The sequence below is a fragment of the Somniosus microcephalus genome, chromosome 3, assembly GCF_052327205.1.
Source record: "Somniosus microcephalus isolate GS21.2 chromosome 3, FLI_Smic_1.0, whole genome shotgun sequence".
In the NCBI taxonomy this organism is placed as follows: domain Eukaryota; kingdom Metazoa; phylum Chordata; class Chondrichthyes; order Squaliformes; family Somniosidae; genus Somniosus; species Somniosus microcephalus.
In genome coordinates this window covers 167,124,441-167,151,389 of record NC_140989.1, presented here as the reverse complement: position 1 = coordinate 167,151,389, position 26,949 = coordinate 167,124,441, and the positions used below count along the sequence as shown (strand labels likewise).

The 26,949-nt window shown below is 50.8% G+C and overlaps 1 protein-coding gene across 3 annotated transcripts in view; it reads left to right on the top strand.

Annotated features, from left to right (window-relative positions):
• lrp11 (low density lipoprotein receptor-related protein 11) overlaps positions 1-20,966 on the top strand; it is a 48,936-nt gene extending 27,970 nt beyond the window's left edge. The window contains exons 4-8 of one of the 3 annotated variants that reach the window (XM_085981861.1): positions 8,253-8,378; positions 8,499-8,696; positions 15,075-15,245; positions 17,804-17,905; positions 19,833-20,966. In XM_085981861.1, coding sequence (XP_085837987.1) covers positions 8,253-8,378; positions 8,499-8,696; positions 15,075-15,245; positions 17,804-17,905; positions 19,833-19,987 — 752 coding nt within the window. In that variant the 3' untranslated portion in view covers positions 19,988-20,966. Of the gene's footprint in view, positions 1-8,252; positions 8,379-8,498; positions 8,697-15,074; positions 15,308-17,803; positions 17,906-19,832 lie in introns of those variants that run through there. The other 2 variants (XM_085981862.1, XM_085981863.1) reach the window with 2 other exon arrangements.
• Positions 20,967-26,949: the final 5,983 nt, after the last annotated feature.

Here is a 26,949-nt window from a genome sequence, read left to right as displayed (position 1 = left end):
ATTGATAGGTATATCAATTTTATTGACTAAATTTTAAAGATGTCTACTACTGGCCAGCCAGAAGCCCTCCCAGAAGCACAGCCACACCAGCCGGCTTGGCTGCAAGCCCTCAAACCACCGTACCTGGATCTAAACCCACAGGCAGCAAACGCAGCCCTCAACTTCAAACACTGGCTGGACTGCTTCGAATCCTACCTGGAAGAATCCGGCGCCCCGCAGAGATCCAAACTAAGACTTCTGAACGCCCAAGCGAGCCCGAGAGTATACGCACTCATACAGGACACGACTACGTACGAGGCCGCTATCAACCTACTGAAACAGCAGTACCGCAGCCCGGTAAATTACATGTACACCAGGCACCTCCTAAGATCCCGCCCGCAACAGCCAGGAGAGTCTGTAGCTGAATTTTTACGGGCGCTAAGAGCACTCGGCAGGAACTGTGACTTTAAAGCGGTGACGGCTGTTGAAAATACGGAAGATAATATCCGCGATGCCTTTGTGAAAGGCCTACGGTCCGACTACTCACGGCAAAGACTGCTTGAAGCTAAAGACCTCGACCTGGACAAAGCTGAAGCCCTCGCTCTCTCCCTGGAGGTGGCCCATCAGGACCAGGAGGCGTTTTCCAGGTACTGCTCGCGACCCTGGGACTCGGGCCCGACCCCTACCGCAATACCCTTCGCAGCGCCGCCCCCGGGACCTACCTCAGCGTCGGCGTCCCGGACCCGACCGGGCCCGCCACCCCCGGTACCGGCTCCAACATCGGGCACCCGCGATCGGGCCGCCGGCTGCTTCTTTTGCGGCCAGGAGAAGCACCCGAGGTCGCGCTGCCCAGCCAGGAACTCTACCTGCACAACCTGCAGGAAGAAAGGCCATTTCTCTAAGGCCTGCAGGAGCGGATCTTCAGAGGCCAGCAGTGCCTCATGCGAACTGTGGGGGCGGCCATCTTCTTTCACGGCAACTGAGGCCAGTATCCCCACACGTGAGTCATGGGGGCGGCCATCTTTGATCAAGGCAACCGACCCCAATAGTGCCTCATGTGAGTTATGGGGGCAGCCATCTTCTCCGCCATTTTGTCCTACCTCGTGGGAGACGCCATTTTACCCACCACGCCCGACTGCCACCGGGCCCCCGGACCCGACGACCGCCTCGCCCGCAGACGACAACGACTCGCTTACCTACACGCTAGCCTCCGTCACTCTGGATCAAGCCCGCCCACACCACCTGTCCAAGTCGATGATGGACATCAAAGTAAACGGCCACGCCACGACCTGCCTGTTCGACAGCGGAAGCACGGAGAGCTTCATCCACCCAGACACGGTGAGCCACTACTCCCTCCCTGTCCTGCCAACGCGCAACCGAATCTCGATGGCATCGAGGTCCCACGCCACGGACATTAGCGGCTACTGTGCTGTGACCTTGTCGGTTAAGGGTACAGAGTATAAAAACTTTAAACTCCTCGTCCTCCCCCAGCTCTGCGCTGCCGTCCTACTAGGGCTGGACTTCCAATCCCACCTCCAAAGTGTAACCCTAGCATACGGTGGACCCCTCCCCCCACTCACAGTCGACAACCAGCGAAGGTTAAACCGCCCACCGCGTAACACCTGCAGCCTATCCACCCTCAAGGTGCCGCCACCTTCCCTGTTCGCTAACCTCACCCCCGACTGCAAACCCGTCGCTACCAAGAGCAGGCGGTACAGCGCTGGGGACAGAGCTTTCATTTGCTCTGAGGTGCAGCGTCTCCTGAAGGAGGGCATCATCGAGGGGAGCAACAGCCCCTGGCGTGCCCAGGTCGTGGTCGTTAAGACCGGCGATAAAAATCGCCTGGTCATCGACTACAGCCAGACCATAAACAGATACACCCAGCTGGACGCATACCCCCTTCCCCGCATATCTGACATGGTCAATCAGATTGCACAATACCGCATATTCTCGACCATCGACCTTAAGTCGGCCTACCACCAACTCCCTATCCACCCCGAGGACCGCCAGTACACCGCCTTCGAGGCGAATGGGCGCCTATACCACTTCCTTAGGGTCCCCTTCGGTGTCACCAACGGGGTCTCGGTCTTCCAAAGGGAGATGGACCGGATGGTTGACCAGAACGGACTGCAGGCCACATTCCCCTACCTAGATAACGTCACCATCTGCGGCCGCGACCGGCAGGACCACGACGTGAATCTGGAGAAATTCCTCCGTACAGCCCAACGGCTGAACCTCACCTACAATAAGGAGAAATGTGTGTTTAACACCTCGCGCCTTGCCATCCTTGGCTGTGTAGTAGAGAACGGACTCATCGGCCCCGACCCCGAAAGAATGCGCCCCCTCATGGAGCTACCCCTCCCCCACTGCCCTAAGGCACTTAAGAGAACCCTGGGGCTCTTCGCCTACTATGCCCAATGGGTGCCCAATTATGCGGACAAAGCCAGACCCCTCATGAAGTCCACATCCTTCCCCCTTACGGAGGAAGCGTGCGCAGCCTTCTCCCTCATTAAGGGAGACATTGCCAAGGCCACTATGCACGCAGTGGATGAGTCCATCCCCTTCCAAGTCGAGAGCGATGCATCCGACTTCGCCCTAGCCGCCACCCTTAACCAGGAGGGGAGACCGGTGGCCTTCTTCTCAAGGACCCTACAGGGCCCTGAGATCCGACACTCGTCGGTCGAGAAGGAGGCCCAGGCGATTGTGGAGGCGGTACGACGCTGGAGGCACTACCTGGCAGGCAAACGATTTACCCTCCTTACCGACCAACGTTCGGTCGCTTTTATGTTTAATAACAAGCTGAGGGGCAAAATCAAGAATGACAAGATCTTGAGGTGGAGAATCGAGCTCTCCACCTACGATTATGATATCTTGTACCGGCCAGGTAAGCTGAACGAACCCCCCGATGCTCTGTCACGAATTACATGCGCCAGCGCGCAAAGTGATAGACTTCAGACCCTCCACAACGACCTCTGCCACCCCGGGGTCACCAGACTTTACCACTTCATTAAGGCCCGCAACCTGCCCTACTCCATCGAGGAGGTCAGGACCATAACCAGGAACTGCCAGACCTGCGCCGAGTGCAAACCGCACTTCTTTAGGCCGGACAGAGCAAGCCTGATCAAGGCCACCCGCCCCTTCGAGCGCCTGAGCATCGACTTTAAGGGGCCCCTCCCGTCCTCTGACCGTAATGTGTACTTCCTCAACATTGTTGATGAGTACTCCCGTTTCCCCTTTGCCTTCCCCTGCCCAGACATGACCAGTACCACGGTCATTAAATGCCTGAACGACCTCTTCGCCTTGTTCGGGTTCCCAAACTATATACATAGTGACCGGGGCTCCTCTTTCATGAGCGAGGAACTCCGTCAGTTCCTACTAGCGAGAGGTATTGCAGCAAGTAGGACCACCAGCTACAACCCCCAAGGGAACGGCCAGGTGGAAAGAGAGAACGCGACGGTATGGAAGGCCGTCCTCTTAGCCTTAAAGTCTAAGGGCCTCCCAACCTCCCGCTGGCAGGAAGTCCTCCCGACAGCGCTGCACTCCATCCGGTCACTACTTTGCACTGCCGTTAACGCCACCCCCCATGAACGAATGTTTGTTTTCCCCAGGAAGTCGACTACGGGAACCACTCTACCAACCTGGCTGACCTCTCCGGGGCCCGTCTTGTTGCGAAAGCACGTGAGGGCCCATAAAACAGACCCCCTGGTCGAAAGGGTGAACCTCCTGCACGCCAACCCCCAGTACGCCTACGTGGCTTACCCAGACGGGCGGGAGGACACTGTCTCCTTACGAGACCTCGCACCCTCGGGCACTCCGGAGACACCACCTTTACCCCCCCCCACCACCCCCCCAATTCCAGCCCAGGTAGACGGCATGCCGGAACCCCACGAGCCTTCGCCGACCACGCAGACACCAGCACTAACACCGGATAATGCAGCACCGCCGCTGCGACGATCGGAGAGGCTTACGAGGCCTCCGGACAGACTGACATACCAGAACTGGTAGTACACTTCACCCCGCCGGACTCAAATCTAAACAAGGGGTGAATGTGGTAAACCACTTTATCGTTACACTATAGTTATCACTGTTGTATTGTTATCACCGTTGTATCACGATACGAGGTCGCCTCTTGTCGCGCTGTTATACCTGGGCTGACCACCTCCGACTCCGCCCATGGCTCCACCTACCTGCCCAGGTATAAAGGTAGTCGACTGGCTGGTATTCCTCCTTGTTGGACCCGATCACCCACGAGGGTGGGCTCTGTTATTTAGTCAATAAAAACCTTTAGTTACGTTCCTAACTCGTCGCCTTTTATTGGACGAATTGATAGGTATATCAAGGCCCCACTACCCTTATATGCTCTGGAGTCATTCCAGGGACATCTCCAGCATTAGCCATCAATAAAAACAAAAACTGCTGGAAACACTCAGCAGGTCAGGCAGCATCTACGGCGAGAGAAACAGAGTTAACGTTTCAGGTTGATGGCCTTTCATCAGAACTGGAAGAAGTTAGAGATTGAACAGTTTTTAAGCAAGTGCAGAGACAGGGGGAAAGAATGAACAAAGGGAGAGGTCTCTGATAGGGTGGAGCGGCAGGAGTACAGGAACAAGGATGTCTTGCTACAGCTGTACAGGGCCTTGGTGAGACCGCACCTTGAGTATTGTGTGCAGTTTTGGTCGCCTTACCTGAGGAAGGACGTTCTTGCCATGGAAGGAGTACAGCGAAGATTCACCAGGCTGATACCTGGGATGGCAGGAATGACGTATGAGGAGAGATTGTGTCGATTGGGCTTATACTCACTGGAGTTTAGAAGATTGAGAGGGGATCTCATCGAAACCTATAAAATTCTGTCAGGCCTGGACAGACTAGATGCAGGAAGGATGTTTCTGATGGCCGGGGAGTCCAGAACCAGGGGTCATAGTCTAAGGATAAGGGGTAAGCCATTTAGGACTGAAATGAGGAGGAATTTCTTCACCCAGAGAGTGGTGAACCTGTGGAATTCTCTGCCACAGAGGGCGGTGGAGGCCAGTTCATTAAATATATTCAAAAAGGAGTTGGATATATTTCTTAAGTCTAAAGGGATCAAGGAATATGGGGAGAAGGCAGGGACAGGGTACTGAATTTGGATGATCAGCCATGATCTCATTGAATGGCGGAGCAGGCTCGAGGGGCCGAATGGCCTACTCCTGCTCCTATCTTCTATGTTTCTGTTTCTAATAACAAAACTGATGATGGTGTGAGGCAAATGGGTGTGGCTAATGGAAAGGAGGTGTAAATGGTTACAACAGAATCATTACCAGCACCTGCTGTCCTAGAAAATAGGAGCGGTGATCAATGTTCTCCCTAATTTTTCTTTGGGTGCGCAGCTTAGAGGGAACATTGGTGGTGATTATGATCTAATTTAGTTGAACTCAGTGCTGATACCAGAAGGCAGTAAGGTGCCTAATCGGAAGATGAGGTGCTGTTCCTCGAGCTTGCATTGAGCTTCATTGACCTCGGCCTCTTACACTGTTCCAGAGTGGGATGGAGTAATTCTGTTTTTATTTCAGATTTCTAACATCTACAGTATTTTGCTTTTGTTCCGTTAGCCAATCAGCTGCGCCCAATCTATTAAAGTGAGTCACAGATGCTCAGTGAGTTCAAGCAACCAATTTCATCTCCTTTCAATTGGCAGCAACGTGACAATCTTATAGATGTGAAATATGAACTAACACCCCCACCCCCAACTCCCGTTGAACACTGCTTCAACTTGACATTGCTGACACCCGGAGCTTTACCGACTTAGCACATGGTCGGCAGAGTTTAAACAGGCAAGTTTGAGTTATCCTGCAAGTTCCTGACATGGGTACAGTAATGTAGTGGTTATGTTACTGGACCAGTACTTTAGAGGCCTGGACTAGTGAGTTCAAATCCCACCGTGGCAGTTTGAGAATTTGAATTCAGTTTCAATAAAATTCTGAAAATATAAAGCTGGTATCAGTAAAAATGACCATGAAGTTGTCGGATTGTCGTAAAAACCCAACTGGTTCACTAATGTCCATTAGGGAAGGAAACCTGCCGTCCTTACCCGGTCCGGCCTATATGTGACTCCGGGGTTGAAAATTAATTGCCCTCTGAAGTGCTTAGCAAGCCAGTCAGCTGTATCAAATTGCTATAATGGTTCAAAGGCAAACTAGGGATGGACGGTAGTAGTAGTGTCGGGAACAGTATCAATGGGTGCATGTAACAAGAGTAATACAGTAATCATGGAGTCTTTAATCTTCATATAGACTGCACAAATCAAATTTGCAGTAATAGTGCGGAGGATGAGTTCATGGAATGCATTCAAGATAGTTTTCTAGATCGGTATGTTGAGGAACCAACTAGCGAACTTGCTATTTTAGAGCTAGTATTGTTCAAGAGACAGGGTTAATTAATAACCTTTATAGTAAAGAACCCTCTGGGGAAGAGTGATCAGAATATGATCGAATTTTTATAGAGTTTGAGAGTGATTTAGTTAAGTCCAAAACTAGAGTCTTAAATCTAAACAAAGCAAACTACATAGGTATTAGGGGCAAGTCGGCTAAGGTAAATTGGGAAACTAGATTAAAAGATATGATGGTAGATGAGTAATGGCGAACATTTAAAGAAATAATTAATAATTCCTAATGAATATACATTCCCTTAAGGAATATAAATCCCACAGGAAAAGTGATCAAGTTGAAGATAGTATTACATTAAAGGAAGTAGCTTATAATGTTGCCAAAAAGAGTAGTAAGCCTGAGGATTGGGAGGATTTTAGAATTCAGCAAAGGATGACCAAGAAATTGATAGTGAGAGAAAATAGAATATGAGAGTGAACTTGGAAGAGACATAAAACAGATGTAAAAGCTTCTATAGGTACGTAAAAAAGAGAGTAACAAAAGTAAACGTGGGTCCCTTACAGGCAGAGACAGGAGAAATTATAATGGGGAATAAGGAAATTGCAGAGACATTAAACAAATACTTTGTTTCTGTCTTCATGGAAGAAGACACAATAAAAATTCCAGAAATAGTGGGAAATCAAGGGCCTAGTGAGAATGAGGAACTTCGTATTAGTAAAGAAATAGTACTGGAGAAATTAATGGGACTGAAAGCTGGCAAATACCTTGGACCTGATGGTCTACATCCAAGGGTTAGTAGGGTACCGCAAGGATCAGTGTTTGGGCCCCAGCTTTTTACAATCTGTATCAAAGACTTAGATGAGGGGACCGAGTGCAATGTATCCAAGTTTCCTGATGATACAAAGCTAGGTGGGAAAGTAAGCTGTGAGGAGGATGCAAAGAGGCTGCAAAGGGATATAGACAGGTTAAGTGAGTGGGCAGGAACATAACAGATGAAATATAATGTGGAGAAATGTGAAGTTATCCACTTTGGTTACAAAAATAGAAAAGCAGAGAATTTTTTAAATGGTGAGAGATTGGGAAATGTTGCTATTCAGAGGGACCCTATGTGTCCTTGTACACAAATCACGGAAAGTTAACATGCAGGTGCAGCAAGCAATTAGGAAAACAAATGGTAAGCTTTTATTACAGAAGGTTTGGAGTACAAGTGCAAAGAAGTCTTATTGAAATTATATAGGGCTTTGGTGAGACCACACCTGGAGTATTGTGTACGATTTTGGTCTCCTTACCTGCGGAAGGATATACATGCCTTAGAGGGAGTTCAAACAAGGTTCACAAGACTATTTCTTGGGATGGGGGGATTGTCCTATGAGGAGAGATTGAGTAGACTAGGTCTATATTCCCTAAAGTTTAGAAGAATGAGAGCTGATCTCATTGAAAGCTATAAAATTCTTAAGGAGCTTGACAGGGTAGATGCTGGGAGGGTGTTATTCCTGGCTGGGGAGTCTAGAACTAGGGGTCACAGTCTCAGAATAAGGGGTCAGCCATTTAGGACTGAGATGAGGAGCAATTTCTTCACTCAGAGGGTGGTGAATCTTTGGAATTCTCTACCCCAGAGGGCTGTGGATGCTCAGTCGTTAATTATATTCAAGACAGAGATCGATAGATTGTTGGGAACCAAGGGATATGGGGATAGTGTGGGAAGGTGGAGTTGAGGTAGAAGATCAGCCATGATTTTATTGAATGGCGGAACAGGCTCGAAGAGAAAGTTAATGTGGAAATTGTAAGGTGTCTCCCCACTGCAGCAGCAGTTGCGAGGTTGGCTGGTCCCTTGTTTCAATGCAGGTTTCTGTCTGGAGTGGCCGTATTAGTGGGTCTGCTGATGCACCATTCTCTTTTTCTTCTTCGCAGACTGTACAGGAGTTTGTTTGCGATACCAATTCATCTGTGATGATGGCTGCTGCATCGATATCACCATGGCTTGTGATGGGACAGCCCAGTGCCCCGACAGATCCGATGAAACCTTCTGCCAAAGCTGTAAGTGCAATCCCGAACACATGGGTCAAAGAGTTTTGACCTCGTGTTCATTAACTGGAAGAGGGGAAAGAACAAACGACTGGTGACGTAACCTGTGTGTTTTTGTTCTTTTTGCTAAAGTTAACGTAGGTCGTAAATCAGTGACCCACACGACGCTCGCTGCCAGCTCAAGGCAAGATGGCGCCGCGTGGCCATCTGCTGACAGCTTCCAGAAGCCTTCAGCGGAGAACCGAAAATCTGTGGAGCAGCTCAATACCGAGTTGACACAGTCATCCAGAACAGAAGGGAGGGGCAAATCCAGCACTGGCTGGCTTCCAGGTATGTGTAAGCAAGCGATTAATAAATCAACTTGTGTGCAGAATCAAAGGACTGTCAGCTATTCAGCCCATTACTCTTCAACGGGAACTATCCACTTCAATCCCATTTCCCCGCCCATTCCCCGTATCCTTTTGTATTCTTTAAGTGGCACTGCGCAAGAAGTTGCACAGTTTTTATCCAAAACTAACAGACCCCATAACTAAATAGAAAGGGAGTGCTGGCTTGGCGTTGTTGTCGCACTTTTTTGGCTTTGAGTTAAGTTGTGGGATAAAAGCCAGCCCAACACTGAAGTGACCCTGAAGCTGTCAGATTGTAAAAGCCCCAACTGGTTCACCAATATCCTTTCGGGAAGGAAACCCGCTGTCCTTACCCGGTCTGGACCTATATGTGACTCCAGTCCCCGCAACAACACGGTTGACTCTTGACTGCCCTCTGAAGTGGGCCAGACACTCAGTTGTATCGAACTGCTACAAAGAATAACAAGAATCACCAGACAAGACTGCAGCGGTTCAGCAAGGTGGCCCACCACCACCTGTTTAGGAGCATCTAGGGATGGGCAGTAAATAACAGCCTTTCCAGTGATGCCCACATCCTGAGAATAAATAAACAAAACATAATCTAGGCTTGCACTTCAGTGCAGTACTGAGGGAGTGCTGCATTGTCATAGTTGTATTCTTTCAGGTGAGATGTTAAACTAAGGCACTGTCTGCCTGTTCCACTGGTTCAGTTTAAAGATTTGTGATACTATTGCAACCAGAGCAGGGAGTTCCTGCCAACAGTCCTCCCTCAACAAACTATACTGAAAGCAGACTAACGCTATTAACTGGAGTCCTGCTGTGCACAAAATAGGTGCTATGTTTACCTACATAGCATTAGACATGACACTTCAAACACATTTGCTTTATGTGGAGTGCTTTAGCTCATTTAGCTGAGATATCTTTACCGCTTTCCTCCCTCAGCCTCTGTACTGAGTGACTTCTCATCCTTGGTGATTTCAACCTCCATCTTAACTCTTCTTGCGTGCTCTCCTCTGTGTTTACTGCCCTTCTTTCCTCCCTAAATTTCTCCCTCCATATAAACTCTTCTATTCGCACACATAGCCACCCCCTTGATCTTCTTACGTGGTGTCGCTTCTCCCTTCGTTACTATTACTGATATAGCAATTTCTGATCATTTCCATGTATCGCTGTCCACCCACATTCCCTTTCCCCCCTCCCAACCCACCTTCTTTCTGTGTCCGCCCCTGGGAAAAAACTCTCCCTCAAGTCACTTACCACTGCACTTTCAAATTCCCAACTATCTAGCCTTTGGCCTACAATTCACCATGATATTTCTGCAGCTACCGATTTGCTAAATCACACCTTCTCCACCACTTTTAATGCCCTTGTCCCCATTAGAACCATTATGCTCTCTCTCGCCCTAATCGATCCCCCGGTATACCCTTCATCTCTGCTCCCTTAAGTCCAAGGGACGCAGATTTGAACATCTTTGGCGAACAACTGGTTTAAACATCCATCGATAGATCTGGCTGGACCACTTAAAGCATTATCGGGTTCCCCCCTCCCCCCCTTCAAATCATAAGGACATATAAGAACATAAGAAATAGGAGCAGGAGTAGGCCATTTGGCCCTTCGAGCCTGCTCCACCATTCAATAAGATCATGGCTGATCTTCTACGTCATCTCCACTTTCCTGCACTATCCACATATCCCTTGATTCCCTTAATATACAAAAATCTATCGATCTCTATCTTGAATATACTCAACGACTGAGCCTCCACAGTCCTCTGGGGTAGAGAATTCCAACGATTCACCTCCCTCTGAGTGTAGAAATTTCTCCTCATCTCAGTCCTAAATGGTCGACCCCTTATTCTGAGACTGTGACCCCTGGTTCTAGACTCCCCAGCCAGGAGAAACATCCTCCCTGCATCTACCTTGTCAAGCCCTGTAAGAATTTTGTATGTTTCAATGAGATCACTTCTCATTCTTCTAAACTCTAGAGAATATAGGCCTAGTCTACTCAATCTCTCCTTCTAGGACAATCCACGATTCCCAGGAACCAGTCTGGTGAACCTTTGTTGCACTCCCTCTATGGCAAATATATCCTTCCTTGGGTAAGGAGACAAACTGTACACAATACTCCAGGTGTGGTCTCACCAGGGCCCTATATAATTGCAGTAAGACGTCTTTACTCTTATACTCAAATCCTCTTGTAATAAAGGCCATTTGCTTTCCTAATTGCTTGCTGTACCTGTATGTTAACTTTCAGTGATTCGTGTACGAGGACACCCAGGTCCCTCTGAACACCAACATTTCCCAATCTCTCTCCATTTAAAAAATACTCTGCTTTTCTATTTTTCCTACCAAAGTGGATAACTTCACATTTCTCCACATTATATTCCATTTTCCATGTTCTTGCCCACTCACTTAGCCTGTCTATATCCCCTTGAAGCCTCCTTGCATCTTCCTCACAACTTACATTCCCATCCAGCTTTGGATCATCAGCAAACTTGGATATATTACATTTGGCCCCCTCATCCAAATCATTGATACAGATTGTGAATAGCTGAGGCCCAAGCAGGTTACAGCCTGCCAACCCGAAAATGACCCGTTTATTCCTACTCTCTGTTTTCTGTCCGTTAACCAATCCTCAATCCATGCTAATATATTACCCCAATCCCATGAGCCCTAATTTTATTTAATAACCGCTTGTGTGGCACTTCATCGAATGCCTTCTGAAAATCTAAATATACCACATCCACTGGTTCCCCCTTATCTATTCTGCTAGTTACAACCTCAAAACATTCTAACAGATTTGTCAAACACGAGTTCCCTTTCACAAATCTGTGTTGACTTTGCCCAATCTTCTTATTTTCTACGTGCCATGTTACCTGTCCTTAATAATAGATTCTAGCATTTTCCCCACCACTGATGTCAGGCTAACTGGTCTGTAGTTCCCCGTTTACTCTCCCTCTCCTTTCTTAAATAGTGGGGTTACATCTGCAATCCGCTGTCATCACCCCCTCCTTAAAAAACCCACCCTTGACCCCTCTGTCCTTCCAAACTACCGCCCCATCTCCAACCTCCCTTTGCTCTCCAAAGTCCTTGAAAGTGTTGTCACTTCCCAAATCCGTGCCCATCTTGCCCGCAATTCCATGTTTGAATCCCTTAAATCAGGTTTATGGCCTGGCTACAGTACTGAAACGGCCCTTGTCAGAGTCACAAATGACATTCTTTGTGACTGTGACAGTGATAAACTATCCTTCCTCAACCTTCTCGATCTATCTGCAGCCTTCGACACTGTTGACCATACCATCCTCCTCCAGCGCCTCTCTGGCGTCCAATTGGCTGGAGCTACTCTAGCTTGGTTCCATTCTTATCTATCTAATCATAGCCAGAGAATCACCTGCAATGGCTCCTCTTCATGCAACGTTACCTCTGGAGTCCCCCAAGGATCTATCCTTGGCCCCCTTCTATTTCTCATGTCCATGCTGCCCCTCGGCGACATCATCCGAAAACACATCAGGTTCCACATGTATACCGATGACACTCGGCTCTATCTCACCACCACCTCTTTGGACCCCTTCTCTGTCTCTGATTTATCACACTGTTTGTCCGACATCCAATATTGGATGAGCTGAAATTTCCTCCAACTAAATATTGGCAAGACTGAAGCCATTGTCTTTGGTCCACACCACAAACTTCATTCGCTGATCATCGTTTCCATCCCTGGCAACAGTCTTAAGCTGAGCAAGACCGTTCGCAACCTTAGTGTTGTGTTTGACCCGAGATGAATTCCCGACCACATATCCTCTCCATCACCGAGACTGCCTACTTCGTTCGACTCCGACCCTGCCTCAGCTCATCTGCTGCTGAAACCCTCATCCATACCATTGTTACCTCTAGATGACTATTCCAATGCTCTCCTGGCCGGCCTCCCATTTTCCACCCTACATAAACTTGTGCTCATCCAAAACTCTGCTGCCCGTATCTTAACTCGCTCCAAATCTCAATGACCCATCACCCCTGTGCTTGCTGACCTTCATTGGTTCCTGGCCCGACAACACCTCAATTTTAAAATCCCTCCATGGCCTCACCCTATCTCTGTAATTTCCTCCAGCCCTACAAGCCTTCGAGATCTCTGTGCTCTTCCAATTATGGCCTCTTGCGCATCCCCGATATTAATCACTCCACCATTGATGGCCGTGCTTTCAGCTGCCTTGGCCCTTAGCTCTGGAATTCCCTCCTTAAACCTCTCCGCCTCTCTACCTCTCCTCTTTTAAGATGCTCCTTAAAACCTACCTCATTGATCAAGCTTTTAGTCACCTCTCCTGATACCTGTTTCTGTGGCTCGGTGTCAAAATTGCTTTTTATTGATTACGCTCCTGTGAAGCGCCTTGGGACGTTTTACTATGTTAGAGTATATTCTAGAGTTTATTAGAGAACATACTAGACTCACCTCTAAATCAGAAGATTGTAGGTTCAAGTCCTGCTCCACCAACTTGAGCTGACATTCCTAGTGCAGTGCTGAGGGAGTGCTGCACTGTCAACGGTGCCGTCTTTCAAATGAGATGTTAAACAAAGGCTCTGTCTTCCCTCTCAGGTGGACTTAAAGATCCCATGGCACTGTTTCAAAGAGCAGGAGTTCTCCCCAGTGTCCTGGCCCATATTTATCCCTCAACCAACATCACTAAAACAGATTATGTGGTCATTATCACATTTGTTGCACCTTGCTGTGCGCAAATTAACTAACATGTTTCAACAACAATTAGCATTTATATAGAGCCTTTAACATAGCAAAATGTTTCCCACATTACAGCAATGATCACACTTCAAAAAGTACTTTATTGACTGTAAAGTGCTTTGGGATGTCCTGAGGTCGTGAACAGCACTATATAGATGCAAGTTCTTTCTATCAAGCTGTGCAGGCAGGACACCTTGTGGATGGTTTTACCCCTGTTAAGGGGCTAGTTAAGAGACAGAACAATGGAATGTACCCCTTTATTCTGTACTGAACGCTACAGTTAGCAGCATCCAGTCCAATCCCCGTGGCTTCTGTCGCACTCCTTTGTGTTTAAATACCTTGTGCCATAGCCGTGTTTGGAGCTAATCGCTCCTGACCTGCCAGGCAGCAAACCCCAAAGCAGGCTGGCCGGACTGTGGGAAACCAGCTCGCCACCTGGTATTACCATATCCGGCCAGCCTGCTTTGGGTTTTTCCTGGCAGCTGAAAGAGCCAGGGATACGCCCGGAATGAAAACAGTTCTTCAAACCCTGACTGAGAGCAGTTTATGCAGCAGATCACATTCCTAACAGTTAAGAAGCAACTTAGCATCTCGTCAGCAGCATGAGGACACCATCACTTCCAAGTTCCTCTCCGAGTCACACACTATTCCGACTTGGACATATCCTTCATCATCACTGGGTCCAAATCCTGGAACTCTCTAGCTAACAGCACACGGACGGCTGCGGTTCAAGAAGGCCCACCACCACCTTCTCAAGGGGCAACTAGAGATGGGCAATGAATGATGCCTATATCCCAGGAATGATTAAAAAAGGAGCTGTTTATTTGTACAATGGGTATTCTCTGACTTGAAGGCCAGGTGCTGCTGTAAAGAACCTTGTGATACCAATCTGTTGCTGAAAACGTCATCTGTGCCTTTGTTACCTCCAGACTTGACGATTCCTTGGCTGCTCTCCCAGCTTGCACTTTACGTCAACTTGAGCTCATCCAAAGTTCTAATGCCCGTACTCCAACTCGTACCAAGTCCTGTTCACCCATCACGCCCTGTGTTCACTGACCTACATCTGTTAAGGCCTCAATTTTAAAATTCTCATCTTTGTGTTCACATCCCTTCATGGCCTCGTCCTTCTCTATCTCTGTAACCTTCTCCAGCCCTACAACCCTCTGAGAACTCTGCGTTCATCCAATGGCCTCTTGTGCACCCCCAATTTCCTTCGCCCTCCATTGGTGGCTGTGCCTTCAGCTGCCAAGGCCATAAGTGCTCAAATTCCCTCCCTAAACCTCTCCACCTCGCTACCAATGTTCCCTGTGATTTCTGTTTTCGCTGCACAGCCCATTCAAACTTCCACGCATGTGTGGTTTTTCCATTGAGAAACCAGCAAGGGGCCTGTGCAGGAGCTTCAGGCAGCTGTGTGGCTGCGCAGCTAAACGGGAACATTGCTCTCTACCTCCCTCTCCTCCTTTAAGACGCTCCTTAAAACCTACCTCTTTAACCAAGCTTTTGCTCCCCTCACCTAATATCTCCTTATGTGGCTTGGTGTCAACTTTTGTCTGATAACGTGCCTGTGAAGCGCTTTGGTATGTTTTACAACATTAAATGCGCTATATAAATGCAAGTTGTTGATTTTTGTTTACAGATTACTGCTTGGCTCCTCCTACTATGGGTCACTGCGAGGGCCACTTCCCACGCTGGTACTTCGATAGCGCCTCGGGAACCTGCAGACACTTCATCTACAGTGGGTGTCAGGGCAATCAGAATAACTTCCTGCAGGAGCTAGACTGTAAGAATGGATGTGCAGTTGCACAAGGTAAACTCGGCAAACACTAGCCCGAGCGCAGTTGTAACACTTTCATTCTTTTAAAAATTAAGGTGCGTGTGCCGTTTGTAATTCTAAAGCAAGCTCGGTTGACACAGTGGGCAGGATAATGAAACGAAGAAAGTTTTGCATTTATATAGCGCCTTTCGCGATCTCAGGATGTCCCAAAGTGCTTTACAGCCAATGAAGGACTTTCTTTTGAAGTGTAGTCATTGTTGTAACGTAGGAAACATGGCAGCCAATTTGCGCACAGCAAGCTCCTACAAACAGCAATGTGATAATGACCAGGTAATTTGTTTTTATTGTGTTGATTGAGGGATACTGGGGAGAATTCTCCTGCTTCTTCAAAACAGTATGGCAGGATCTTTTACGTACACTTGAGAGAGCAGATGGGGCCTCAGTTTAATGTCTCTCCCTTAGCACTGCACTGGAGTGTCGGGCTAGATTTTTGTGCTCATCTCTGGAGTGGGACTTGAACCTGCTGACAGAGGCAAGACTTCTACCAATGAGCCAAGACTGACACGGCTGAGCCATGATGGTCTGGCTCAGTGGGGGTGGCCGGTGGCAGAACGAGCTGAGGCTAGTTGCAGTATTGGATGTTGCCCTAATTTAAATAAAATTGGGCGCCTTGCTGCACAGTGCTGAAAGTACTTGCCCTGTTCACTCCTGTTCAATCTCACTCTGTGCTGCTCACTCTCCTGTCCAATCTCACTCTGTGCTGCTCTTCTGATATATCTCACTCTGCTCTGCTCAGACTCCTAGTATTGCCTGGATAGTTGTCACCATGACCCAAGGGAACAATTTCACCCCACTAAATCCTTCCTAATCAAAGGCCTTGGAACTGATAACTCTGCTTCACTCTTCTACCTCCTTGCTAGAAGTCCATGATTGACAATTCTAGACATGGGGAGTTCTCCCAGTGTCCTGACCAACATTCCCTACTCCGCCAACACCACCAAAAATGGATTAACTAGTCATTCATTCATATTTTGTTAGTGGGACTTTGCTGTGTGGAAATTGGTTGCTGTGTTTGCCTGCAATACAACCGTGACTGCACTTCCAAAATTAATTTCTTGGCTTTGAAGCATGTTGGGATGTCCTGAGGATGTGAAAGTTCTTTCTATACAAATACCACCTCCCACAGCCCACAGTAGTGCACTCAGACCTGTACTCAGACCTGTTAGCAGGTGTTCTGTGTGTGTCTCCCCATTCCCAGTACATTAACCCTGCTGTACCAGTTACTGGGTGTGCTGTGTGTGTCTCCCCATTCCCAGTACATTATCCCTGCTGTACCAGTTACTGGGTGTGTTGTGTCTCTCTCCCCATTCCCAGTACATTAACCCTGCTGTACCAGTTACTGGGTGTGCTGTGTGTGTCTCCCCATTCCCAGTACATTATCCCTGCTGTACCAGTTACTAGGTGTGCTGTGTGTGTCTCCCCATTCCCAGTACATTATCCCTGCTGTACCAGTTACTGGGTGTGCTGTGTCTCTCTCCCCATTCCCAGTACATTATCCCTGCTGTACCAGTTACTGGGTGTGCTATGTCTCTCTTCCCCATTCCCAGTACATTATCCCTGCTGTACCAGTTACTGCGTGTGTTGTGTCTCTCTCCCCATTCCCAGTACATTAACCCTGCTGTACCAGTTACTGGGTGTGCTATGTCTCTCTCCCCATTCCCAGTACATTAACCCTGCTGTACCAGTTACTGGGTGTGCTGTGTCTCTCTCCCCATTCCCAGTACATTATCCCTGCTGTACCAGTTACTGGGTGTGCTGTGTGTGTCTCCCCATTCCCAGTACATTAACCCTGCTGTACCAGTTACTGGGTGTGCTATGTCTCTCTCCCCATTCCCAGTACATTATCCCTGCTGTACCAGTTACTGGGTGTGCTATGTCTCTCTCCCCATTCCCAGTACATTAACCCTGCTGTACCAATTACTGGGTGTGCTGTGTGTGTCTCCCCATTCCCAGTACATTAACCCTGCTGTACCAGTTACTGGGTGTGCTGTGTGTGTCTCCCCATTCCCAGTACATTATCCCTGCTGTACCAGTTACTGGGTGTGCTGTGTGTGTCCCCCCATTCCCAGTACATTAACCCTGCTGTACCAGTTACTGGGTGTGCTGTGTGTGTCTCCCCATTCCCAGTACATTATCCCTGCTGTACCAGTTACTGGGTGTGCTGTGTGTGTCTCCCCATTCCCAGTACATGATCCCTGCTGTACCAGTTACTGGGTGTGCTGTGTGTGTCTCCCCATTCCCAGTACATGATCCCTGCTGTACCAGTTACTGGGTGTGCTGTGTCTCTCTCCCCATTCCCAGTACATGATCCCTGCTGTACCAGTTACTGGGTGTGCTGTGTGTGTCTCCCCATTCCCGGTACATTATCCCTGCTGTACCAGTTACTGGGTGTGTTGTGTCTCTCTCCCCATTCCCAGTACATTATCCCTGCTGTAACTCTAATTGTTGATTGAGCAAACAGTGAGTGAGCAAGTATGTTACGTGGGCTAGCACAACCTTGTTACCGAGTTTGTTTTCCGATGTTTGTTCAGGTGACGACTCTCCAGAGACGAGTTCAGTTGAGACAAGTAAAGACGACATCCTGATGTCGAAGATCGGCCATGGGAGAGGAGGCCACCCGGTCCCAGAGTCAGGTCAGTCGTGTGTGTGATCATTATCACCGGGTGGTAGGATTTGGATGGACACAGGTTTCCTCAACACCAAAGAGCTCCTCATCCCAGCTGTGCTGCTGTGTGCAAAACACTGAGCGGGAGACAAACCCCGAAGTTGGGATGGGGTGGGGAGGCGGCGGCAGGGATTGGGAGAGCCTGCACTACTGTGGATACCTTGTAGAGGGCAGTCTCGAGCGCTATCGATAGAGGCCTGGTAGAAGGTCCATCTGTCTGCTTATTATTGGATGCAGATACTTACGAGGACCTTTCTGCAGATCATAATATTGTACAAAACAGGAGGCCATTCAGCCCATTGTGTCTGTGCCAGCTCTTTGAAAGAGCTATCAAATTAGCCCTAGTCGTCTTCTCTTGCCCCATTACCCTGCAAAATTTGTCTTTTAAAATATATGTCTAGCTCCCTTTTGGAAGTTAATATTGAATCTGCTTCCACCAGCCTTTCAGGCAGTGCATTCCAGATCATAACATTGTACCATTCTAGTAAATCTCCTCTGCACCCTCTCTAATGCCTTGAGATGCTTCCTAAAGTGTGGCGCCCAAAATTAGACACAATACTCCATCTGAGGCCTAACCAGTGATTTATAAAGGTTTAACACAATATCCTTGCTGTACAAAAGTATATAAACACTTAATGTACTATCCCACCCCGTGACAGCCTAATGCTCGCTCGAACTGTGCAGCTTAGCCCACCTGGAGCATGGGCAATTTTCCCATCAGCCTCGGCTGCCAGGAGTGTCCAGAGAATACTCCACCGCCCACCACCCCCCCCCCCCCCCCCCCCCCCCCCCATTTTTCACCCAATCAAAAAAACTTTGGACGGGTGCCTGTGATTCCCGGTCCACGCTCCCTGCAGGCCCCACTCTGCTGCAGGAGCTGCTTATAGAAAAACGGCTCCTGCGAGTCGGCATTGAGCGCTTCCAGGTCAGGTAACGGGTGCCTCTGCTCTGCATCAGCCACATGCTTTGATGCTGATCTCTACCCTTCCTGTTCAACTATTTTGTACAACAGCTAGGCTCTTGGGGTCTTTGAGTGACAGCCCCCGGATCAGAGCGAGCTTGGTCCTGTCAATTCATGGTGGCTGCCCAAACTGACTCCATTTGGGACCTCTGTCTGTCGAACAGAGAGGAGATCCCCAGCACGTCAGCCTGCTCTGGATGTGATGGGAGCACAGAGCTGGAACTGTACTGGGTGAATTCAGTGAAACCCGGCTCCTAGTGGGGAGCCACAGTTGGCGGGAGCTCCCAGCGGAGGTCGGCAGCCCTGAATCCCCGGGAAACATGGACGTTGAGCGAGGCTCCCTTTCGGAAGTCTGGTCTCGGCCAACGGTTGGGGGACTGAAAGTAGCCAAGAAACACCGAGCATGTGGATGGGGCTGTGTGGGTGGGAGGTGAGGGGCTGCTGTGTGTGGGGGGAGGAGAAGGGCGGGGAGGGAAAGGAGAGGCCGTGTGGGTTGGTGAGGGGCCGTGCTGCGCGTGGGGTAGGGGTCGCACCATTAGGGGGTGGGGGGAGGAATGGGAAGGGGCTGTGCTGCGTGTGGGGGAGGGGTCGCACCATTAGGGGGTGGGGGGAGGAATGGGAAGGGGCCGTGCTGCGTGTGGGGGAGGGGTCGCACCATTAGGGGGTGGGGGGAGGAATGGGAAGGGGCCGTGCTGCGTGTGGAGGAGGGTGCATGTGTTGGTTGGGAGGGGAAGATGCAGTGGGGAGAGGGGCTGGGAGTGGGGGTGACGGGAGGTGCTGTAAGCTGCGACTTTTTTTTTTGGGGGGGGGGGACGCTACTGTTAACCCTCTCTTCCAGCCGAGAGCCCTAAAATCTTTAACCCCCCCCCCCCCCCCTTTTCTTAAATGTGAGGAGGTGCAGGGAGCTGACCGTTTTTCCGAACTTACCTTGCAGGAGCTGTGCTACCCTTGGCCCTGGGACTTGCCATCACCGCCTTGCTCCTGCTGATGATTGGCTGCCGGCTGCAGCTGGTGAGGCGCAAACTGAAGAAGGTCCGGCCTATTACGTCCGAGGAGTCGGACTACCTGATCAACGGCATGTACCTGTGACCCGGGAATGGTACAAGAAAAGGTCTCTTTTTAATAACAATCATCATAGCAGTGTGCTTCTCGATGTAAAATAAATCAATGTGCGTGTGTGTATTTGTTCAAATGATTATGTGGAACGCAGTAGAACCCTTCGATTTTATTCCTTCCTAGTCACACAGGCAAATCTGGGCCTTGTTTTGAAACCAATTTCAGACCAAACCAGTGTTGTTGCCATAGTGATGTTCTTCCAAGTAGCCCTGTCAGTAAGACTTGGTGGCTGATCGAGTGTTTCTCACTCTGCCTTGCGCTGAAACGTTTAAAACAATAGCAAAATACTGCAGATGCTGGAAATCTGAAATAACAACAGAAAATGCTGGAAACACTCAGCAGGTCAGGCAGCATCCATGAAACTTTTACACCTGTTGACTTCTGCTTCTGCCTCACTTGCTCATTCAGACGAGGTTTATCCTGTTTAATAAGGAGCTCGACCATACCATCCCATCGATCAATAAGGACCCTGTCGCCGTGATCCTGCACTGGGTGCACGTCAGGTGAATTCCCCCCCCCCCGTGTCACCTGCAGTTTCTCTCCGCCTGCGGACACGTTTCTGCACCTCCTTTCGGTTAGCGCTGTGAGCAGATTCCCCACCACCCCCATATTATTTTAATGTAAACTTATGCCAGTGTTGGTGCCACCTGCTATCTTACTTTCTGGGTCATTTCTCCTGGAAACGCTTAGCAGCAGTTGGAAAGTAACAGAATATTAGGAGCAAAGTAGTGATAAAATACAATACTGCAAATTGCACAGAATTGGAGACATTTCTAACCCAGAAGGAGGCCATTCGGCCCATCGAGTGCGTTAGTTTAGAACAGACAGTATATTCTGTGCCCAAACTGTTGAACTTTGTAAAATTGGAAGTTTCCTCTTTAAAGATTCCATTGAATACCAACAATCCTTGGCTCCTGGATCATCTCTAATAAATGGCATTTACCCAGTGTGATTCCAGGTCCGATCGACTAACATTATTTGCTTCATCTCGCAGTTGAATGGGTCGCTGCTTTCAAAGGTAACTTAAAAAACAATTAATTCTTGGGATGTGCACGTAGCTGGCAAGGCCAGCATTTATTGCCCATCCCTAGTTGCCCCTGAGAAGGTGGTAGTGGGTCTTCTTGAACCACTGCAGTCTGTGAAGTGAAGGTACTTCCACAGTGCTGTTAGGTAGGGAGTTCCAGGATTTTGACCCAGCGATGATGAAGGAATGGTGACGTGTCCAAGTCAGGATGGTGTGTGACTTGGAGGTGATGGTATTCCCATGCACTGCAGCCATGGCACACCGATGGTGAGCAAGTGGATGTTTAAGGTGGTGGATGGGCTGCCAGTCTAGCGGACTGCTTTGGCCTGGACGGTGTCGAACTTCTTCAGTGTTGTTGGAGCTGCACTCATCTTACCAAGTGGAGAATATTCCATCACACTCCTGAGTTGTGCCTTGTAGGTGGTGGAGAGGCTTTGGGGAGTCAGGTGAGCCACTCGCTGCAGATTACCCAGCCTTTGGCCTGCTCTAGTAGCCTAGTAACTCAAGGCAGGGATGCCACGATGGAGTCAACCTTCACATGAGTTTGCACAACAACAGCTTGGATTTCTATAATGCCTTTAACATAGTAAAACATCACAAGGCACTTCACAGGAGTGCAATCGGGCAGAAATTGACACCAAACCAAATGGTTGATAAAAGAGGTAGGTTTCAAGCAGTGTATAAAAGGAGGCGGAGAGTTTAATGGAAGGAATGCCAGAGCTGAGGGCCAAGGCAGCTGAAGGCACGGCCACCAATGGTGGGACAAAGGAAGTGGGGGTACACAAGAGCCCAGGATTGGAGGAACGCAAAGTTCTCGGAGGGTTGTTGGGCTGTAGGAGGTCGCAAAGATAGGAAGGGGTGAGTCATAGAGTTATACAGCACAGAAAGAGGCCCATCGCGTCCACGCCGGCCATCAAGCCCTGTCTAATCCCATTTTCCATTTGGTCCGTAGCCTTGTATGCTATGGTATTTCAAGTGCTCATCCAAATGCTTCTTGAATGTTGTGAGGGTTCCTGCCTCTACCACCCTTTCAGGCAGTGAGTTCCAGATTCCAACCACCCTCTGGGTGAAAAAGTTCCTCCTCAAATCCCCTCTAAACCTCCTGCCCCTTACCTTGAATCTATGCCCCTTGTTATTGACCCCTCTACTAAGGGAAAAAGTTCCTTTTGATCTACCCTATCTACGCCCCTCATAATTTTGTACACCTCAATCAGGTCCCCCCTCAGCCTTCTCTGCTCCAAGGAAAACAACCCCAGCCTGTCCAGTCTTTCTTCATAGCTGAAGCACTCCAGCCCAGGTAACATCCTGGTGAATCTCCTCTGCCCCCTCTCCAAAGCAATCACATCCTTCCTATAGTGTGGCGACCAGAACTGCACACAGTATTCCAGCTGTGGCCTAACCAGCGTTTTGTACAGCTCCATCATAACCTCCCTGCTCTTATATTCTATGCCTCGGCTAATGAAGGCAAGTATCCCATATGCCTTTTTAACCACCTTATCCACCTGTTCTGCTGCCTTCAGGGATCTATGTACATGCACACCAAGGTCCCTCTGATCCTCTGTCTTTCCTAGGGTCTTACCATTCATTGCCTTGTTAGTCCCTCCAAAATGCATCACCTCACACTTTTCAGGGTTAAATTCCATTTGCCACTGTTCCGCCCATCTGACCAACCCATCTATATCGTCCTGCAGACTGAGGGTACCCTCCTCGCTATTTACCACCCCACCAATTTTTGTGTCATCTGCGAACTTACTGATCATACCTTTTACATTCACATCCAAATCATTAATGTAGACCACAAACAGCAATGGACCCAGCACCGATCCCTGCGGTACCCCACTGGACACAGGCTTCCAGTCACAAAAATAACCTTCCACCATCACCCTCTGCCTTCTGCCACTAAGCCAGTTTTGGATCCAATGTGCCAAGGCACCCTGGATCCCATGGGCTCTTACCTTCTTGACCAGTCTCCTATGCGGGACTTTATCGAAAGCCTTACTGAAATCCATGTATACCACATCCACTGCACTACCCTCATCCACACACCTAGTCACCCCCTTGAAAAATTCAATCAAATTGGTCAGACATGATCTTCCCTTAACAAAGCTATGCTGACTATCCCTGATTAATCCTTGCCTCTCCAAGTAGAGACTAATTCTGTCCCTCAGAATTTTTTCCAATAATTTCCCTACCACTGATGTTAGGCTCACTGGCCTGTAATTCCCTGGTTTATCCCTACTACCCTTCTTGAATAATGGTACTACGTTAGCTGTTCTCCAGTCCTCTGGCACATCCCCTGTGGCCAGAGAGGTTCTGAAAATTTGTGTCAGAGCCCCTGCAATCTCCTCCTTTGCCTCACACAGCAGCCTGGGATACATCTCGTCCGGGCCTGGGGATTTATCCACTTTTAAGCCTGCTAAAACCACTAGTACCTCCTCCCTCTCAATGCTAATATGTTCAAGTATATCACAGTCCCCCTGCCCGATTTCTATGTCTACATCGTCCTTCTCCATAGTGAACACAGATGCAAAAAATTCAATTAAAACCCCACCTACATCTTCTGGCTCCACACACAGATTGCCACTTTGGTCCCTAATGGGCCCTACTCTTTCCCTAGTTATCCTCTTGCCCTTCATTATATACTATCTGGGGGTGCCCGGCGGTGCCGAGGCTTTTTCGCGGGCATGTTGTTCGAAGAGAGATTGGGAGTGAGAGAGAGAGAGAGATTGGGAGTGTGAGAGAGACTGGGAGTGTGAGAGATTGGGAGTGTGAGAGATTGGGAGTGTGAAGAGAGCGAGATTGGGAGTGTGAGAGAGAGAGATTGGGAGTGTGAGAGAGCGATGGGGGTAGAAAGAGACGGGGAGAGAGAGAAACGGGGGGGAGAGAGAGCGACGGGGGGAAGAGAGAGCGACTGGGGGGGGAAGAGAGCGACGGGGGGGAAGAGAGCGACTGGGGGGGGAAGAGAGCGATGGGAAGAGAGCGACGAGGGGGAAGAGAGCGATGGGAAGAGAGCGACGGAGGGAAGAGAGCGAGTGGGGGGAAGAAAGAGAGCGAGTGGGGGGGGAAGAAAGAGAGCGAGTGGGGGGGGAAGAAAGCGAGTGGGGGGGGAAGAAGAGCGAGTGGGGGGGAAGAAAGAGCGAGGGGGGGGAAGAGAGCCCGTGGGGGGGGGAAGAGAGAGCCCGTGGGGGGGGAAGAGAGAGCGAGTGGGGGGGGAAGAGAGCGAGTGGGGGGGGAAGAGACAGCGAGTGGGGGGGGAAGAGAGAGCGAGTGGGGGGGAAGAGAGCGAGTGGGGGGGGAAGAGAGAGCGAGTGGGGGGGGAAGAGAGAGCGAGTGGGGGGGGAAGAGAGCGAGTGGGGGGGAAGAGACAGCGAGTGGGGGGGGAAGAGAGAGCGAGTGGGGGGGAAGAGAGCGAGTGGGGGGGGAAGAGAGAGCGAGGGGGGGAAGAGAGCGAGGGGGGGGAGAGAGAGCGAGTGGGGGTAGAGAGAGCGAGTGGGGGGTAGAGAGCGCGAGGTGGGGGGGAAGAGAGAACGAGTGGGGGGAAGAGAGCGAGTGGGGGAAGAGAGCGAGTGGGGGGAAGAGAGAGCGAGTGGGGGGTAGAGAGAACGAGTGGGGGGAAGAGAGCGAGTGGGGGGGTAGAGAGAGCGACTGGGGGGGTAGAGAGAGCGACTGGGGGGGAAGAGAGAGCGAGTGGGGGGGGAAGAGAGAGCGAGTGGGGGGGGAAGAGCGAGTGGGGGGGAAGAGAGAGCGAGTGGGGGGTAGAGAGAGCGAGTGGGGGGTAGAGAGCGCGAGGTGGGGGGGAAGAGAGAACGAGTGGGGGGAAGAGAGAGCGAGTGGGGGGAAGAGAGCGAGTGGGGGGAAGAGAGCGAGTGGGGGGAAGAGAGCGAGTGGGGGGAAGAGAGAGCGAGTGGGGGGTAGAGAGAACGAGTGGGGGAAAGAGCGAGTGGGGGGGTAGAGAGAGCGACTGGGGGGAAGAGAGAGCGAGTGGGGGAAAGAGAGCGAGTGGGGGGGTAGCGAGAGCGACTGGGGGGAAGAGAGAGCGAGTGGGGGGAAGAGAGAGCGAGTGGGGGGTAGAGAGAACGAGTGGGGGGAAGAGAGCGAGTGGGGGGGTAGAGTGACTGACTGGGGGGAAGAGAGCGACTGGGGGGGAAGAGAGAGCGAGTGGGGGGTAGAGAGAACGGGTGGGGGGAAGAGAGCGAGTGGGGGGGTAGAGAGAGCGACGGGGGAAGAGAGCGATGGGGGGAAGAGAGCGAATGGGGGCAAGAGAGAGCGACTGGGGGGAAGAGAGAGCGACTGGGGGGGAAGAGAGAGCGACTGGGGGGAAGAGAGAGCGACGGGGGGAAGAGAGCAACTGGGGGGAAGAGAGCAACTGGGGGGAAGAGAGCGAAGGGGGGGAAGAGAGAGCGAAGGGGGGAAGAGAGCGAATGGGGGCAAGAGAGAGCGACGGGGGGGAAGAGAGAGCGACTGGGGGGGAAGAGAGAGAGCGACTGGGGGGAAGAGAGAGCGAGTGGGGGGAAGAGAGCGAGTGGGGGGGTAGAGAGAACGAGTGGGGGGAAGAGAGCGAGTGGGGGGGTAGAGAGAGCAACTGGGGGGTAGAGAGAGTGACTGGGGGGAAGAGAGCGACGGGGGGAAGAGAGAGCGAGTGGGGGGTAGAGAGAACGGGTGGGGGGAAGAGAGCGAGTGGGGGGGGTAGAGAGAGCGACTGGGGGGAAGAGAGCGACTGGGGGGGAAGAGAGCGAATGCGGGCAAGAGAGAGCGACTGGGGGGAAGAGAGCGACTGGGGGGGAAGAGAGCGACGGGGGAAGAGAGCAACTGGGGGGAAGAGAGCAACTGGGGGGAAGAGAGCGACGGGGGGGAAGAGAGAGCGAAGGGGGTGAAGAGAGAGCGAAGGGGGGAAGAGAGCGAATGGGGGCAAGAGAGAGCGACGGGGGGAAGAGAGAGCGACTGGGGGGAAGAGAGAGCGACTGGGGGGAAGAGAGAGCGACTGGGGGGAAGAAGAGAGAGCGACTGGGGGGGAAGAGAGCGACTGGGGGGAAGAGAGCGACGGGGGGAAGAGAGCGACGGGGGGGGAAGAGAGAGCGACGGGGGGAAGAGAGCAACTGGGGGGAAGAGAGCAACTGGGGGGAAGAGAGCGACGGGGGGGAAGAGAGAGCGAAGGGGGGGAAGAGAGAGCGACGGGGGGAAGAGAGAGCGACTGGGGGGAAGAGAGAGCGACTGGGGGGAAGAGAGAGCGACTGGGGGGAAGGGAGAGCGACTGGGGGGGAAGAGAGCGACTGGGGGGAAGAGAGCGACGGGGGGGAAGAGAGCGATGGGGGGGAAGAGAGCGCGACGGGGGGAAGAGAGCAACTGGGGGGGGAAGAGAGAAAGCGACGGGGGAAGAGAGCGACTGGGGGGGAAGAGAGAGCGACGGGGGAAGAGAGAGAGCGACTGGGGGGGAAGACGAGAGAGCGACCTGGGGGGGGAAGACGAGAGCGACTGGGGGAAGAGAGAGCGACTGGGGGAAGAGAGAGCGAATGGGGGCAAGAGAGAGAGCGACTGGGGGTAAGAGAGAGAGCGACTGGGGGGAAGAGAGAGAGCGACTGGGGGGAAGAGAGAGAGCGACTGGGGGGAAGAGAGAGCGACTGGGGGGAGAGAGAGCGACTGGGGGGGAAGAGAGAGCGAATGGGGGCAAGAGGAGAGAGCGACTGGGGGAAGAGAGAGCGACTGGGGGGAGAGAAGAGAGAGAGCGACTGGGGGGGAAGAGAGAGAGCGACGGGGGGAAGAGAGAGAACGACGGGGGGAAGAGAGAGAGCGACTGGGGGGGAAGAGAGCGACGGGGGGAAGAGAGAGCGACGGGGGGGAAGAGAGAGCGACTGGGGGGAAGAGAGAGCGACGGGGGGAAGAGAGAGAGAGCGACTGGGGGGAAGAGAAAGAG